Below are 17694 nucleotides of genomic sequence, written 5' to 3'. Positions count from 1 at the left end.
CTTTCTTGATGAAGTCATCTCATTTACCTGAAACAAAGTATTTGCACCTTGGCTTAACATCAACTTCCAAATCTAACCATCGAACTAAATCAGAAAATTTCTTCAAATGACTCAGTCGAAAATGACATATAAATATAGAAACATATGATTGCTTTCTACTGCAAATATAAAATGGATTCAAAATTAGATTTAAAAACAATTAAACTGATGATTGTATAAACTCATTGTATTCTGTCTGTTAACTTTGGCAAAATAGAAATAATGCATTCAGTAATTACATCCAAGAGTAATACAAGTTATCAGCGTCGCTAAAAATACAAGAAACATGAATATATAAAGAAAACATTTGTCCATTATCAGCGCAATTTCTTTCCACGAATATTCCGAAATGGTATTTTCATCAGCAGACGTTGTTTCAATTGACATATTCCTCTTTTTCTCCAGCTCTGCGTTAGCAACCTGTGAATCACTTAACTTCAAGGCCGTATTGCTTGATAAAGGCACTTGCTTCTTGTCTTTAGGCGTAACTCTATTTCTTCCATTACAACACGTGGTACCCTTCCAGCACGAGAACTTGACCATCACGTGATGCGTGAACCGGTTGAGCCAGGCGGGAACATCGTCTCCTTCGATGTTAAAGTATAGGTCAAGGACAACTATAGTCAGTATGACAGCGAGGGCGCTGAGACACAAAATTATGGCTAGATAGGTTGCTGTAAGAGAAATTTAAAAAGGTAAATAAGAATTTTAGAATCAGATGAAAGTCAAATGTTCCATCCAAGTTCGAACTATCTGAAAATGATATTATATTTGTTTATGAAATTTTGGTTCATGAAACTAATGGATGTGATTTAAACATATTCATTGAACATTACCAATAAAGTTAAATCACAAACGGGAAATTGGTACGTTGTTGATGCAAGTAGCTAGATAAGACTCGTTCCGTGATTGACCTTTATAATCACGTTTCAACTCAAGACAATTCATTTTCTTTTTACAATCGGGACAGGCTGATGAGGGAATATTTAGGGGGGGGGGACTAGGGCTGAGTTTGGCCTTATATGCCTGCATGCTGGATTAAGGTCCTTGTAGGCCTTAGACATTTTATTACAATTAATATTATGTTCCAAAGCACTGTGCACTCCACCTACTGTGCCTATTTGATTGTGATTTCTGCCATGCCATGTAGACTTTTTTTCTCTATGACCACTTGTAGGTTTAGATGTTCTTGTGAGCGCTTTGTGGGCTTACCTGGTCTCATGAAACATATTTCACCTTTGTACGCCACTCATGGACTTTTATGGCCTCATTAACTGACTGCGGACTTGTTTGTCTTTATGAGCCCCTTGTGAACACGATTTGGCCTTATGTGTCTCAATTGTAAATTCACCTGGCCTCTTCATCTCCTTGTAAAATTATTTTTCCGAGTGTATCCCTTGTATAATTTTTTTGCCATCATGGAACATCGCAGACTTCCTTATTTGGCTTTAAGAGGTCATTGTTAGATCATGGGCCATCCATTTTAGTACGTAAGCAAAAATCTGGCAAAGCTTGACCACTCCCCCCTCCCTGTTCACATGCGTACTTTTTTACACACACCCGTCCTGCGTACGTAAGCTTGACCCCCCCCACCCCAATTCTTTGGAGCGACCTATTTTTAAACCACGCAGAAACCATAAAGGCTTAATATCATTAACGTGTTTAATAAAACAGATTGTCCACCGACGTTGAATGTCTGGCTGCATCAAAGAAATAGGCTGCGTAACTTGAATCAGTTTGTCTAGTGTCCTCTAAAATTCAAACGCTGACTGAACCCAGTTGAACAGGTTACGTATTAGACAAATTATTATCCAGGTTTCACCCCCCCCCCCATTTCCTATGCGTACGCACATTATCAGTAGACCCCCTCCCATACGCAAGCGTATGTATTTGGGTTATCCCCCCTTCCATGTGTACGTACTAAATGGACGGCCCCCTACCTGGGTTTTTCAGAAATGTAAAGACATTTACTGTTTATATTTGTTTTGTCTTAAGAGAGCTTAGCAGATTTATTTCGCATTTTATCAGACCCTTGTGGCTTTTCTGTTCTCTTTGTCTTCCCATTGTGGAGTTATCTCGCCTTAGGGGCCCTTTTTGTGGACTTGTCTGATCTTGTCTGATGAACACAGGCTTATTTATCTGGCATGATGAACCCATTGCAGACTTATTTGGTCCTGTGATACTCTTGATGACTTAGAACAATTTATGTTGTAGAAAATACTTTAATATACGTTAGGGTTAAATATGTTCAATATACTTACAAAGAATACATGCGGACAATGACGTTCTTGGAATATTATCGGATATAAGTGTAAGGTAAACAGCGTATGTCAACACAGCCGTCAGAGACATTCCTATTCTCTCTCCAGATTCTGGAGGTAGCTTGAAAACCGCAACAATAAGTGTTGCCATGATGACTACTGGTAAAATTGTGTTCAGGATGTGAAAAAGAGGGCGCCGTCTCAAAATCAGAGTGAACATGAGGCGGGAAAAGGTCTTCGATTCTCTTGTAGTTGAAGTATTTTGACCAAACACGGACAAAAGCTCCCATTCACCTGTTAAAGAAAATTAAGAAATAAAGTACTATAGTCACATTACGACATAAATTGACACATATTTCACATTATGTTACGATATATGATGTAAGTCAAAACACTTTCTTCAGACAAGCATGCATTTTGTCAATAGTCCAAAATCTTTATAAGACTTTGCTTCTCTTCTAAGGGAAGATACGAAGCTAGTAATCATCATGAAATGTAAATCAAAACTATATTTTTTCTTTGAACATTATATATTGTTTTACATTGTTTTTCTCTATTGCCCGAGAGGGTTAAACAAACTGCAATAACAGCTCTCCATATTAACATTTGAAAGACAAGGTTCCATAAAGACCGATTTTGGACCCTAAATTAGCGATAAATTACAGAGCTTTCATAGTGTATTTGTTATGGTTATATAAACTGCAACATATGTACATATGATATAATGAAATAGGTTGGAATAAACAGTTAAATCTTTTATAAATAGGCCTGTGTTCAATCAACAACTCAATTATTTTCAGTTTCCTCTTTCAAGTCCTCAAAAACTAAGACGCATTCGAGAACAAGTTTGATTTTTTGGAAAGAAGACAGTTTTTGTAACCATATAACATGTTTCAAATTTCACATGTGTTCACATTTGCGCTCATCACTAACGAAGAAATGAGGGCAAACTGAGTAACTTAGATCGTATACCATTTTCGTCGGAATACACTTTTAGGGTTTCACTTCACAGTAAAACAAAATGCCATTTTATGCTTGTTTAAGCAAAATTGACGTTCAAATGTAATTTCCTTTTTGTATGGTTGATTTTTTTAATTATCTTTCAGTTCCTACTTGCATTTTGAGGCATTCATGCTCAAATCATAATCAAAGTATTTGCATGAGATATGCTAATTATAGAAGAGGTGCACTTAGAAGTTATTTTCATAGGAAAAAAAAAAGAGGCAGCCGATGATACTATATTTGGATAAAATGGTCTGTTAAAATGGAACGTATTATTAGATCACATGATCATATTAATTTGTATTTTTGATTTATATTCTACTCTTCTATGATTTCAAATATATTGGCATTTGTCACGCAGGCAAGCAGGACCATACAATGAATATTAATGTGAATCACACCCATACACTAAAGTCGTGAAATCATTCCTGAATCCATTACAAAACTAAGAGTTGTTGTAGTACATAGCTTTAAATTATCATAAGTAGATTGGAATTAAGAAAGATCTCAGTAATCTACCGTCAAATATTAACACATCATATTATTTGCAGATATTTTAAAAGAAATATTTAATTAAGAAAGGGATTATTGTACAATTTGTTTACTTTTCGTGCAACGCTGTGTATAAAACATGTTGTATTTTTAAATAAAAGCAAAACAAAAAGCAGAGAATCGAAGCTTTTGATGCATATCTTACCTAACGAACCTCCTCAAGCCATTTTAGTTGTTTATACATGTTGGTAGTAAATTGTTAACATTAACGGCAGGCAGGACCATGCTGTAAAGGTTAAAATGGTTTCGTTTTCAGTACTAATGTATCGGACAGAATATCTTTGAGCACTCTTGTAGCTTAGCATTTTTTTCTTATTATTATTTTTCTATATTATATATTATTTTATATTTATTTTGTACTCTGTGATTCATGCGCATTATGTTAACATCATTTCTTTACTTCTGTCTTTCTCCCCGTTTGTTACATGTTTCTGATGAATAAGTTCAACTGTTATCTACCCAGAAGTTTGAATTAGGAGTTTGAAAATAACTCTCGAAGTATTTATTCTTTAAAATACTGTAATTTCAACTCGTTGCTTAGACATTATTATTGTCAAAATTGGCAGGGTTGGGTGGGGGTATTAAAACACAATGACATTGATGGCTTTATCTTGCCAAGAAAGTGAAACTATGTGCCTTTTCCAATGAAACACCGAAACAGCCTGCATGGGCTGTGACTTGGGAAGGTATCGCACCCGCGACTCGGACGTCCTACCAACTGAGCAACCGCGCTTCATCCTCCTCCACCCCTCCCGAAAAATGAAATCGTGGGTTACTAATTAACAAATGAGAAGCAAATGTCTCATGTAACTTGAATTTGAACAGATTATTTCAGACATTTGTTAGCAGGTCTCCTTTCAACTGCTAATTACATATGGCTATACAGACATTAATGGCTAAGGTCAATTGTCGTGTGAGACCTATGCGCATCAATTTTAGGTTTATCTGTTGTAGCTGTTTATACGGGGATGTGTTGTTCTGTATTCCATTCTATACATTATTGGACAGCGATGGATAAACATGAAGTGGGGCAACATGTATGCATATTTAATTTTCCATTCATATTTTACTAAGAGCATCTACGTAGAGAGAGAGAGAGAGAGAGAGAGAGAGAGAGAGAGAGAGAGAGAGAAAGTGGCGGGGGACGGCGGGAGGTATGTGAATGTAGAAATATGAGGCTGTGACGGTCGTTTTAGATCATATTTTTAATTACTTGCTAGTTTTCAGTTGCTGCATTTTGAATGCCTTTTAGGTATTTTTTATATTTGTTATTTTTCAACTTGATTTGTACATGTGTGTTGCGTATGTAAATGTGCAAATGTGCGCACCTACGAACTGAAATCTCGTCAGTATCGGGCAGCATTGTCAACCATAATTGCTGCATTATTTCAGAGTAAACAATATCACAGGTTCTTTTTACTTCTATATATCAGAGCAATAATATTATTTCTAAGTATTTGAGGGCAATGAAATTTTCGGATGACTTCTAATTGGGTAAGTGACTCTATTGATGTTGATGACGTAATGGAAGAAAAAGGGGTGGGTGGTGTGCACAATAGAATAAATACACTTGTAATAGACTGTCTTCTGTTTTAGTTTTATTTTCCTTCTCTTTATTCTGGAGCCGAATATCACATGAAATAAGAAACTAGTACCCGTCCACTCATCGTCTTCACAGTGCATGTATCAAGATCAGAAATACAAGTGCGTCGCTTCCCGTATGTCTGACAGCTAATTTACTCTCTCTCTCTCTCTCTCTCTCTCATAAAATCATAAAAAGTATCTAAACTTTGCAATCACTGATCAATGTAAGGAATACTTTTAACGAATTGGTAATACAATAAAGTATAATGTAAGCTTTTCCCCACCGATACATATACAAAACCGCTTTGATCACTGATGGTATGAAAATTTGGCTTTGATACGCTTTAGCAACATTTGATTAGCGTTACTACACAAAAGACCTGTGCGGTGTTTATGTGTTTATTTATGGTAAAGAAATACCTACATTGTTATTCTGTGGCAATCAAGTCAAGGTTTTGTTACGCTTAGTTATTGTTAAAAATAAACATCAGCATAACTTTTTAAATGAAAACGAAAATACGTGTCAGATGTAGTCAACCGCACGTAATATAACTATATACATTCTTCAGACAATGTTTTAAAATAAAAATACATATTTGTACATACTATCATTGACTATTAGGCATCCAATGTGCGAAAACATAATTTTAGGTGTATCCCTTTCGGCAGTCAGCTCCATCTGGGCATGCTATCCAAAATATTATAAAATCTACGAAAATAGTTTCCACGACAGAGGAGAAATCCATCAGCTTTTTAACAGTATATTTTCTGTATTAAAAGCGATCCTGGATAAGATCTAAAACATATTTTGGGAATAGAGTGTGGCATCTTTTTTATACGAATTTATTAGGAATCTGATTGAGAGTCAAAATCGGCCTTCATCAAACCCTGTCCTCCACAAAAATTTAATTATTTTTTTAAGATTACCATTTTCAGAGTACTTGGACGTTTGAACGGCCGGACTACTTAGCTGAAGCAAAATTTCGTCAGACGTGTAAGCCCATGTGCTCAAGACTACACTGCATGTCTGTGTATCTAGGGGATAGTAAGTGACGTCACAGTCGCAATTGGTCTCATAAATGCCACCGGGAGTCCATACAACAAAGCCGCTACCGTTGATCCGCATGAGTGTGTTCTTGTCACTAATCACCGACATATCGCTGACACTGTTAATAAAAATAATATCTCTATTCATTTCTAGTTCTAACGGTCAAGGATATAGGGCCGTAGCAAGATGGAAATGGTCAAGGACACAGGGACGTAGCGAGATGGACATTTCAAAAACAACTTTCTCTGACAATTAGCTAGTCTTAAATGAAAATTGTGCCCATCCGACATCCATCAGGGCTAACATGGTTGCCATCTTGCAAATGTTATTGTCTGTCTGTCTGTCTCCACATCTTTATTCTAATATGATATGATACTAGTTGTTTGTCGGTATTGACCGTAACATGCAGATATAATACGGCTGGCAAATCGAGTCAATCCTTTCAAAAACTGCCTCTAAAATCATAGTCTTTATTGTGGCTTGGCCATTTCGTATTTATGTTCTTCGACGTTCGATGTATTTTGAATAAAAAAATCAACATAAATTTGATCTCCTAAAAGTTTATATGACCGTTGTTTACTGTGTTCTAACTGGTAGACTGTCACATGCTGCCTTTCATGAAACGTTACGACGATATTATAAGTTTATAACGTATCATCTGACCTCTTCTCGCCAGTATAGCTGGACACTTTGATTTGGCCATGATCCAGTGTTATTCATGTATTGAAACGCAATTACGAAATGTACTCTATGAAATTCACTAAAATTTAAACCTTTTAAATGCTGAGCTGACCTCGACATTTAACGAGGGAAAGACGCAAACTAACATTTTCACAATTCCAAATCATCTGAACATGGCAATTCGTATTACAAATTACAGTCTCTAAGTGTTTTAGGCATGCCCTTACAGCCAAACTGAACGAAAATATAAATATTAACAAATACCAGTAAATTGTATTTTCTAATAAAAAATATAATCGGCTCACGTACATTAATACCTATGCAAGTAATGCATATAGATTAATATCAAAACTGGAAATACACATGCATTAATACGTATACAAGTAACACACTTACATTAACACACCTATAATGTAACACATACATTAATACCTATACAGGTGACACATACATTACATAGGTACCACACATACACTATTACCTGTACAGGTAACACACATACATTAATACCTATAGAGGTAACACGCATACTTGAATACCTATACAGGTAACACGCATACATTAATACCTATATAGATAAAACATATGCATATTATCTTTGGAAGATAAATAAATTCAGTCAGATTGAATAGAAAGTCAGGTTAAACAATAAAGAGAGAGAGAGAGAGAGAGAGAAAGAGAGCTACCTTGCATTATTCCATAGTGTAAGAAAGAAAACAAGAAAAACTGAACCGATATTAATATTATTTGTTGGATAATGAAAACAAAATATATTTATTATTACGAAGATCAACCCGTAGATAATTTGTATAAGATAAATGAAGGTAAGATGCTTTTTATCCTGCCCATGAAGAAAAAAAAAAGAATTCAAGACAATACTTCGAGCTTAAAATATGGGGGGGGGGAGGAGAGAGAGAGAGAGAAAGATTGACTTACGAATTTTCAACAATGATGGCGGGCCTCCACATGTAGTTTTCATTGCTGAATAAAAAACGGATATTCTGATATGTTGTGTTGCCATTCCATGAGAGTCTGGAGTCCTCCCAATGCTAGAATGAATGAATGAATGAATGAATGAATACATGCATGCATACATACACACACATAAACACACACACACACATACATACATACATACATACATACATACATACATACATATGTATTATTGTTTTTAACACATTTCAATATTAGTAGCCCTTACCATATAGATATATCCCGATATGGAGAGTTTTTCTTCTTTAATATCCTGGAAAGGAAAGAAATAAAAAAAATGGCCACATCAACGTGTTTCAGCACAAATTAATACTGGCGCATCAATTTTACCTAAACTTATTTTTCAAAATATTTTTCATTTTAGGTAGCGCAGCTAAACTTGTTGTTCAGTTTCTCGACTGTGGTCTAATTCACGTGAAGTTATCCTTGTTTTGTATACAAAGCTTTTATTTTTTTCTAATTGTAAGATGTTTATCATTTTCCCCTCGTGCCGTATTTGCTCAATTAATTTCTAATTAGTTCTCAGATATCGTTATTTTTTAGAGTCGTGCCGACATAGAATTCAACAGTATAGTCCAATAAATAATGTGTTTGTTTAGTTTCCCCGATAATGATCGAAAACATTTCAACTTTTCTTTGTTATGGATACAATATTTTAATACTTTTCTTTTTCTGGATATTGGCTAAGATTTGAATCTCAGACAGTGCTATCAAGCGTTGTTAGTCCATATAATTCCCAAATGAATATGAAAAAAAAACTAAAAAAACGAAACTCTAATGCTACCATCAAGTCATTGTGATATTACAGTGATAAATTTCAATGTGGATTTCATAAACTCATGTTTTTCTTTAGGCTAATATTTCCAGCAAACAACAGCATCAACAAATGTTGAGCAACATACAAGCAACCAAATTATATAGCAGCGGTATAAACTATTATTGATTTGTTTTTATTAGTATTATTTAGGGCTAATTCCGGTGAACTATTTAACATAATAAGTGACTCCCAAAATCTAAGGTTCCAATATCGGAAACTTCCAAGTAAGTTAACTTTGTCATTTTGAACATTTTCTCTCTTGAGCAAGTAAGTGCATGCAACGATACATGCTGCCGTTCATGCTGTGACAAACGTCACGCCCAATTTACATCGAGTGCAAGAGGCATACGTCCATCTTGTTTTTCTTTGTGCGATATCTTTTCAAACCAGGACAAGGAAGAAAGCTTTTTCCGAATCAGGGGGACAGAAAGAATGAGTAGCGATGAGTTCAGAGACTATGCGTATTGACGTTCTGTATAGAGCTGGGTATCCGCTCATGACAAAGGTCTTTGAGGCAGTTTGAGGCAAGGGGTTATTCTTGGATGGCGGGTGTTTGCGACATGGAGGCCGACAAAACGGAGACTATGAAGAAAAATCTCCATCAGCTGGCACACTATCTGGAATAAGTGGCATCCAGTGGATATCTTGACAAGCAGCTGAAATACTGAAGCTACTCTAAAATCTATTTTTGACCAAGTCTCAAAGAGAATCAGTGATGGCATTGTTAGGAACAGGCAGGAGACTAGTTAAGAGGTTAAAAGGTTATGAAGTGAACTCTTTAAATCGCGAACTGAAAGTGAAAGACTGGAAGAGATATTCCGCGTACAAGTACTTAGGAAAGTCTCTAAATGCCATCGAATCGCACAAAATAAAAAGAACATATACAGTAAAGATGAGAGAGAAACAAATCTGCAGAAACCTGTGTGGGGATCGGTCTTCAACCTACTGAAAAATAAAGTAAAGATGTAGTTAACAGAAGTAGATAATAGTATTGCCCACCACCTGGAACAATTTGTCTATGATGCAGGCAAAAAAACATTATTTGTCAGTTTGTTTATAGTTGGAAAAAGCTGGACGCGATCCTAAAAAGGAACATTTAAGGGGATATGTGAGATTAGCAAAGACGTTAAGAGACAAACATCCAAAATTTCCGGGGAAAGTTAAAGCACTGGAAATGGTTGAGTCGCCGTGGATCCTCGAAGAAAGAATATTGCAAAAAACAATAAAACAACCAAAGTCAAAATCTCAAAGGATGAATCAAAGCTTAAGGACAATTCTGAGACAAGTATTGATTTTAAAAGAATAATGCTAATCATAATTATTGTCTTAGTTGCCCGCCTTGTCCATGAATGTCCATGATGCGGTTAGTGTCACAAAATTGACCTACCAAGTCAGAAAGCAACAACAACATATACAAAAGAAAAGAAAAAAAAAAAAGAAAACGAAAACATCAAGAGCAGCAAACAAAATATTAGGTCGACTTAAACTACCTGAATTCAATATCGTGTACTCTTGCTTAAATAATTCTTCCTTTTTCTCTAGAGCATCCATATCTGATGCGGGGAGGTCGCGGGCTCGAATCCCAGTCCAGTCATACCAAAGACTTATAATAAAACTGGTACTGCCTCGTTAGGCGCTCAGCATTAAGAGGTTAGTGTTAGGACTGGTCGGCCTGGTGTCAGGATAATGTGACTGGGTGGGACATAATGCTATATGTCTGCGGCATGATGACCCAGTGCTAGACATCACCTTAAACTGCCACCGTAAATGTGTCTGGGGTAATAAAAAACAAACAAAGGTTGCCAGATCCGATAAACAAACAAATAATAAAGTGCCATCTTCAGTTCCTGGATCGGAATGTTAAAATGGCCTTATAAATACGACGCCGATCACATTTTGTACTGAGGGGCCCCGAGTGGCCCAGTGGTCTAAAGCGCTCTCAGGTACGGATCACTGCCATCTCACCTCTGTCTACGTGGGTTCGAGTCTCGGACTCGACACAATGTGGGTATGTGAGAAAGCTTGCCAGTAGCTTCTCGTGGGTCGATGGTTCTTCCCGAGGTTTTCCCGGGTTCATCCTCCACCATTAATACTGGCCGCCATACATAGCCTATCGTGTGCTGAAAAATGGCGTTAAACCCCACAACAACAACAACATTTTGTACTGAGTAAATTAAAACCATGGTTTGTGGCACAGTTACCAAATCCACGAAGATTTATTTATTTATTTGTTAGTTTTTTCTGTTCGCTTGATTGTTCGTAATCAGCATCCTCACAAAGAAGACATTTTTTTTTTTAAATTTTTTAAAAAGTTTCAGTGTGTAGCAAGTACTTATTAAAGTCGTGGCGAAAAGTTGGCCTTTGAAAAAAAAAAAATCCGAAGTATCGGAAGAAAATCACCCGTCATCGATTGACTGGGTCAAGACTTTACAACGTATTACTCGAAGGATTCAACCCAGGATGTGGCGGGGTTATCACACAGTAAACCTCCTGTACAGTGATATCCTCATCTAGAAGAAAAGAGACGCATACCAGCTGGGGGGGGGGGGGGAAACAGTACAATACCCGTTATGAAAGAACATATACGGTTTATGATAGACGATGGTAACAGTCGTAACGGGAAATGAAATTTATCTTGATGTCGGGAATGTCACATACACGATATATTACAGTGGATAAAGCTAAGTATTAGGTGGACAGGCACTATGTACTTACCAGGCTGTTAACTGTTAGCAGATTGAGAGTAACGTGCGTACCCACAGTCTTACTGGGTCGTTGTAAAGTATCATAGCTGTTAAAGAGATACTGACGTAGCTTCATCTCCAAGTTAGTGCTGTACGGCTCATCTCCCGCCACGAGACTTGTCGCTGTATAATAATAATAATAATAATAATAATAATAATAATAATAATATGAAGAAGAAGAAGACAAAAGTTCGGTAACTTGAAAATTTATTGTTGTTAATCGAAAATAATAACCTTAAATCCAGACTGTTAAACGTGTTATATTTTCGGTCATTTACTTCCCTCTTGTTTCAGAAAATGAAAACAAAAATATTTTTGTTGTAAGTATAACACCATACTTCATTTGTGTTAGTTATATTTTTAATTATTAAATATAAAATCTATTAGTACGACTAGTGATGAATATTGCCATTCCTCGGGAGCGGTGCCGAAATTCCAAACATAAACGTAATGAATAAAATAAATTAAGTTTAACGAAAACTAATAAAAGATAACGAACACCCCACCCTCCTACCCATCACCACCACAAAATGAAAGAAAAGAAATCACAAGAAAGCCAAAACCTGCATACTGAACTCACAACAGAAGCATTGCAGTACAATGTAATACCTTGGCCTCAAGGTCAAAATGTAGAAAGAGACTGCTTTGGTTTCAACATGATTCGTCCCATACATGGATCAAATCCATTAAAGAGTTTAAAAACTATTAGCAAATCCAAACAATGAAAATTTTAACAAAATCTTTAAAGCAGATTTTCTTCTATTCTGATCTTGAGTCCAAAAATAAGTTATCTTTGCCTCATAATGACTTTTTACCTAAGTATGAATTATGTCCATTAAGGTGTTTAAGGAATATAAAGGAATGAAAAAATCTTAATCAAAATCCTGACGAGAATTTTATATGAATGCGGCCTTGACCCAAGATCAAAGCGGCATTATTATTATTATTATTATTATTATTATTATTGATGGTCATGATGACGATGGTATCATCTTCGGATTATGTTATTATTATGGTTGTGTTGTTGTTACTGTAGTTGTCATTTGAGAAACAGTGATATGATTGGTAATGAAACAGTGGTATAATTAGTATAGAAACAGTGATATGATTGGTATAAAAACAGTGATATGATTGGTATTGAAACAGTGATATGATTGGTATTGAAACAGTGATATAATTGGTATAGATACAGTTATATGATTGGTATTGAAACAGTGATATGATTGGTATAGAAACAGTGATATCATTGGTTTAGATACAGTTATATAATTGGTATAGAAACAGTGATATGATTGGTATAGATACAGTGATATGATTGGTATTGAAACAGTGGCATAATTGGTATAAAAACAGTGATATGATTGGTATAGAAACAGTGATATGATTGGTATAAAAACAGTGATATGATTGATATAGATACAGTGATATGATTGGTATAGAAACAGTGATATGATTGGTATAGAAACAGTTATATAATTGGTATAGAAACAGTGATATGATTGGTATAGATACAGTGATATGATTGGTATAGAAACAGTGATATGATTGGTATAGAAACAGTGATATGATTGGTATAGATACAGTTATATTATTGGTATAGAAACAGTTATATGATTGGTATAGAAACAGTTATATGATTGGTATAGAAGTGACTATCTTAGTATTGTTTTATTTCTAATGATATATAAAGGCTACTGAACTGCTATGCAGCTAACAAATGCATATCACTCATGGGGGGGGGGGGCGGGGGCAACTGTGGATATAACCCCGGGGGCCTGTAAGGTGGAGAGACCCGGGTGTTTCTTATCCCCAGGTCCTGTGATCGCTCTATTTGGCCCTCTCCCTATACACCGTATTGATAAAATATACGCATTGCACAATTTTTATCAGGCATCATACCTATACTAAGGAGCCGGGCGCCCGCAGAATTAGTTTGGGATGTGGGGGTGGGGGTGGGGGGTGGAGCATATAGTGGTTATCTATTAAGTTATATGGATGTAGGCCGAACCATGTTTAAAGATGAAAGTAAGTCCCTACCTTTTCCGGGGGGGGGGGGGTGGGACAACCGGGGAGATATCCTTGGGGCCCTGGCCCTCGAACAACACTTTTTATTTTTATAAAATAATTTTTTGGTTTCAACAGGAACTAGGAGAAGCATGGGTGTTTATTTCCCCAAGGCCCGTGATCACTCTCTACGGCCGTGCCATCTCCCCTTTGCCCCTATATGCGGGCGACAATGCTAACGAGAACGGGCCGCCTTAAAAAAAAAAAAACAACTGACAATTTAGAACTAATTGTGCAAATAGGTTTGTCTGAGTTGACCAGCGACTGACTATATTGAGTTCACGTCTGTTGTATGATGAAACTGTATTTATTTATTTGTTTGTTTCTTTGTTTGTTTCTTTGTTTGTTTATTTATTTATTTATTTATTTATTTATAGCCACCGTATCTAAGTAACTGACGGTGGTGACGAATTCGAACTGTCCGATAAGCAATGTGCACTGACTCGACACCCAGATATAAATGTCAAAATATACAAAATGGGGTGGAAGGGGTCTGAGGAAACTAGGACTATTTGCTCCCCAATTCTTGTTGTCTACGACTGGTATTAAATCCAAAGCTTTTGGAAAGTTACGTTCTCATATCTGGGGGGGGGGGGGCTGTGGATACATTTGAAAATGGTTTATATGATATATTTGAACAGATGGTATCGAATATTTAATATCTGAATGAAAAGTTAGTTTACTGTCGAAAATAAGCTCAACGAAATATGGTCTGATCCACAACATGAATAAGACAACCGCCCAGACGTTTGGGACGCCACGAATACGATAATATCGTCAAAAATAGGTGAAGATCTGTGGAGTGAGAGAGGAAAAGAATTTGATCCAGATGAAAACCCCATAACTTCAAATAACATAAAGTAACCTTCAAGAATTTGAGTTGTCAATGGCACAATCTCAATGCCAGTTTTTCTGCAGTGCGTCACTGGTACAAAGATACAAAGTTGCAAATGAAGCTAGATCATACTGTCCATTGTTTTTCTTTTCGTCAGCCAACACAGAGTCAGCACAACTTACTAGTAGAAAACTGCATTTCTCGGTGGTGTTGAAAATGGTTTATAAGATATACTTGATAAATGGACAAAGACGTTATAGAACATTATTTGAACACGAAAAGTAAAGAAAAACAAATCAAGGAATCACTAAATAAATCCTTTGCTGTCTATTAAATTTTCAAGAGGGAAATGCACTATACTCTTGCTCGGATACTTAGTAGAAAGAACTTTGAAATACATATTCTTGTTCTGGTCTAAAGAAACAAGGAAATATTAGAGTTTAGTCTATTCAAAGAAAATCTAAAGAGATATTCATAAGGTAGGCCTAACTGAAAAAAATAATTCTAGTAGGAAAGAAAATCATGAACGATAATTAATGCCCCCCCCCCCATAAATGATCAAATAGTCGGCCCCTAAACACACATACTGTTATGCATATATTTTGAAAGAAAGAAAGGCTCATAAAAGATCATTTAAACTATGAGGTACATGTTTGTGAACGTACGTGCGTGTGTGCGCGTGCGTGTGTTCGGGTTTTATGTATCAACAACTTGTCACAAATACATGCCTCTCTCTCTCTCTCTCTCGTAGGTTGCGGAAACATTCGTCGAAACTGTCAAGAGTAATGGGGCCGCCCATTTAATTTTCGGTAATGGGATGTGGGTGGCTAGGATTTTCTTTAAAGTTTGTTTATTTTGTCTTGAGATAATTTTTCAACTAAGTTAATAGTAGAATTAGCTTTTTGTTCTCTACAAATCAGGGTAAAAGCATTTCCGAAAGGTTGTTGGGGCCGGAAGTTTTGTTTTTGAAAAATCTTGCCACCCAACCCGATCGAAAATTAAATGGTCTGTCACAAACTTATTCTGTAGATACAAAGTTTCTTGTAGTGAATCTTAGCTTAGGGAATGTAAATATATTTGTACGTGGTATTAATAAATATATAGAATGTTGACTGTAGCCTTCACATCTCATTCGTATACAATATTAATTCAAATGTAAACTCGACAAGTTATTTTACTTTCCAGTGAAAAGTTGAGACGTTTCGTAATATATATCAAACATACAGGGTACAACGCAACCACACATACACGTGTGTGTGTGTGTGTGTGTGTGTGTTTGTGTGTGTGTGTGTCAACGATATATAAACAAATAACCTAAACTTGTAACAATGAATGTATTGACTGTGTTTATAAAAGAGACACCTGAGTAAATGTAACAGCGTCGTTAAATGCCAGTATATTCAAAAACTTTCGAGACTTCTTTTTGGAAAAAAAAGCAAAATGTATAGTTATTTTATTGTCAACTTTCTGTGTAACCATCTCAGGTTTAAATACCAGTATATCTAAAGGAATAACAAGAAGAAAGTAGTCACTGTGTAATCATAGATTTGTAAATTTTGTTTTCGACTGAATAATTTACGTACACTTTTATCATTCTTTTTGACGGCGAGAGGGTTCTAGGATCCTGGAAGCAATGTTCATTAATGGAGTACCTACTTTGCTACAATTAACAAGTTTTATTTCAGTCATCAATCTCCTCCTGCCCCTCCTAACATAGATGTTGTGAAGAATTGCCCCTGTTAGACTAAAGTGAAGGCGAAATATTATGAAAATTTTAACTGCAAAAAAAACCCAAACAAAAAACAAACAAAAAAGGAATATAAAGGCTGGCAAATGAAAGGAATTGCTTCCTTCCATCCCACCTACCCTCCTCCCTCGCGCTGCCGTTGTTCCAGGCCTTTGATTTCGTATAATCTCAAAGAACTATTCAAACTTATGTATGAAAATATACTTACCCAACACTAGAAAGGAGATGGCGCTATAAATAGTTGATACGTTCATTTTTAATTTACTGTTTCAGGATTTTATAAGTCTAATCTAGTGATTCTTGCTCCGCCATCTGCATTTCATCCTCACAGCCAGACGCTTGTGATATTGCACTAAAAGAATATGGCAAGCCATCGGGGCCAAAAACGTGGAAACGCTTCGCGATCAGGCCCCGGTTTCACTAAAATTAACACAATACGAGAGATATATTCAAAATCTATTTTTAAATCACATGTATGAGATCACATTATGAGGAGCCGTAGCGGCCAAAAGCTGATCCAAACAGAACGTTGCAGTTGAAGTTTTAATGTCATATGTCCAGAATTCCAATTCATTTTGCTCATCACACTGAACTCTCCGGTACCTACTGTCACGTTCTACGCTTCGCTTAATCGAAGTACATGACAAGCCACCTGGACCATAACGTGAAAATATTTCGCTTGAAGCTCGAATGCTCATAGTCGATGCTGCAGTTTGTGATCTCGAGCGAGTCAGTAAGACAAGTCGTTTAAAATACCTGATCGTATTTCCTAGAAAATAAATGTTCATTCTCGAATGTCGGATACAATATCTCAGGTCTTAAACAACCGGTCTCGGGAAATTCAATTCGAAACGTTTTTTGAATCACATTATCAAAGAACTGGAGACATTAGGAATGAACCATCAAAACAATCTCAAGTGAGTAACTCGGAATTTTTTTGTTTTGTTGTATCAGATGATCACGATCACGGATTCGAGCAAACAGGACTGCTCGAGTACTCAATCTCTAGAGGGACAATCGGAAAGGTCGTTTGAATCACATATCATATATTCGAAACAAGAGGATTCTCCGTTCACGAGGCTCATTACAAATGTCCCAGATTGAATTCAGCCCCCAAGTATAGCTTAATGTGCAATATTGATGTCATCCAAATGAGTCATTTGCAAGAAAGAATGCACAACAGTGTTAGAGGACTGTCTTTCCCCAGCAAAACCATATGAACCGCTCCGGTGACCTAGTGGTTAGAGCTTCCGCCTCGGATGCGGGAGATCGTGGGTTCGATCCCCGGCCGAGTCATACCAAAGACTTACAAAAATGGTACTAA

At 36.3% G+C, this 17694-nt stretch overlaps 1 protein-coding gene across 1 annotated transcript; it reads right to left on the bottom strand.

Moving 5' to 3' along the window:
- Window positions 1-208: 208 nt before the first annotated feature.
- On the bottom strand, window positions 209-16702 carry LOC149790336 (acetylcholine receptor subunit beta-like). Its single transcript, XM_089973450.1, has 7 exons — window positions 16579-16702; window positions 11696-11847; window positions 8372-8416; window positions 8104-8216; window positions 6366-6604; window positions 2301-2594; window positions 209-713 (listed from the first exon to the last, which is right to left on the bottom strand). The coding sequence occupies exons 1-7, from the start codon at window positions 16622-16624 to the stop codon at window positions 268-270; spliced, it is 1335 nt and encodes a 444-aa protein (XP_089829576.1). The 5' UTR covers window positions 16625-16702; the 3' UTR covers window positions 209-267.
- Window positions 16703-17694: the final 992 nt, after the last annotated feature.

Source organism: Sinohyriopsis cumingii, chromosome 10 (genome assembly GCF_028554795.1).
Source record: "Sinohyriopsis cumingii isolate HCF-2022 chromosome 10, ASM2855479v2, whole genome shotgun sequence".
Taxonomy (NCBI): domain Eukaryota; kingdom Metazoa; phylum Mollusca; class Bivalvia; order Unionida; family Unionidae; genus Sinohyriopsis; species Sinohyriopsis cumingii.
This window is presented reverse-complemented; position numbering and strand designations above follow the sequence as displayed.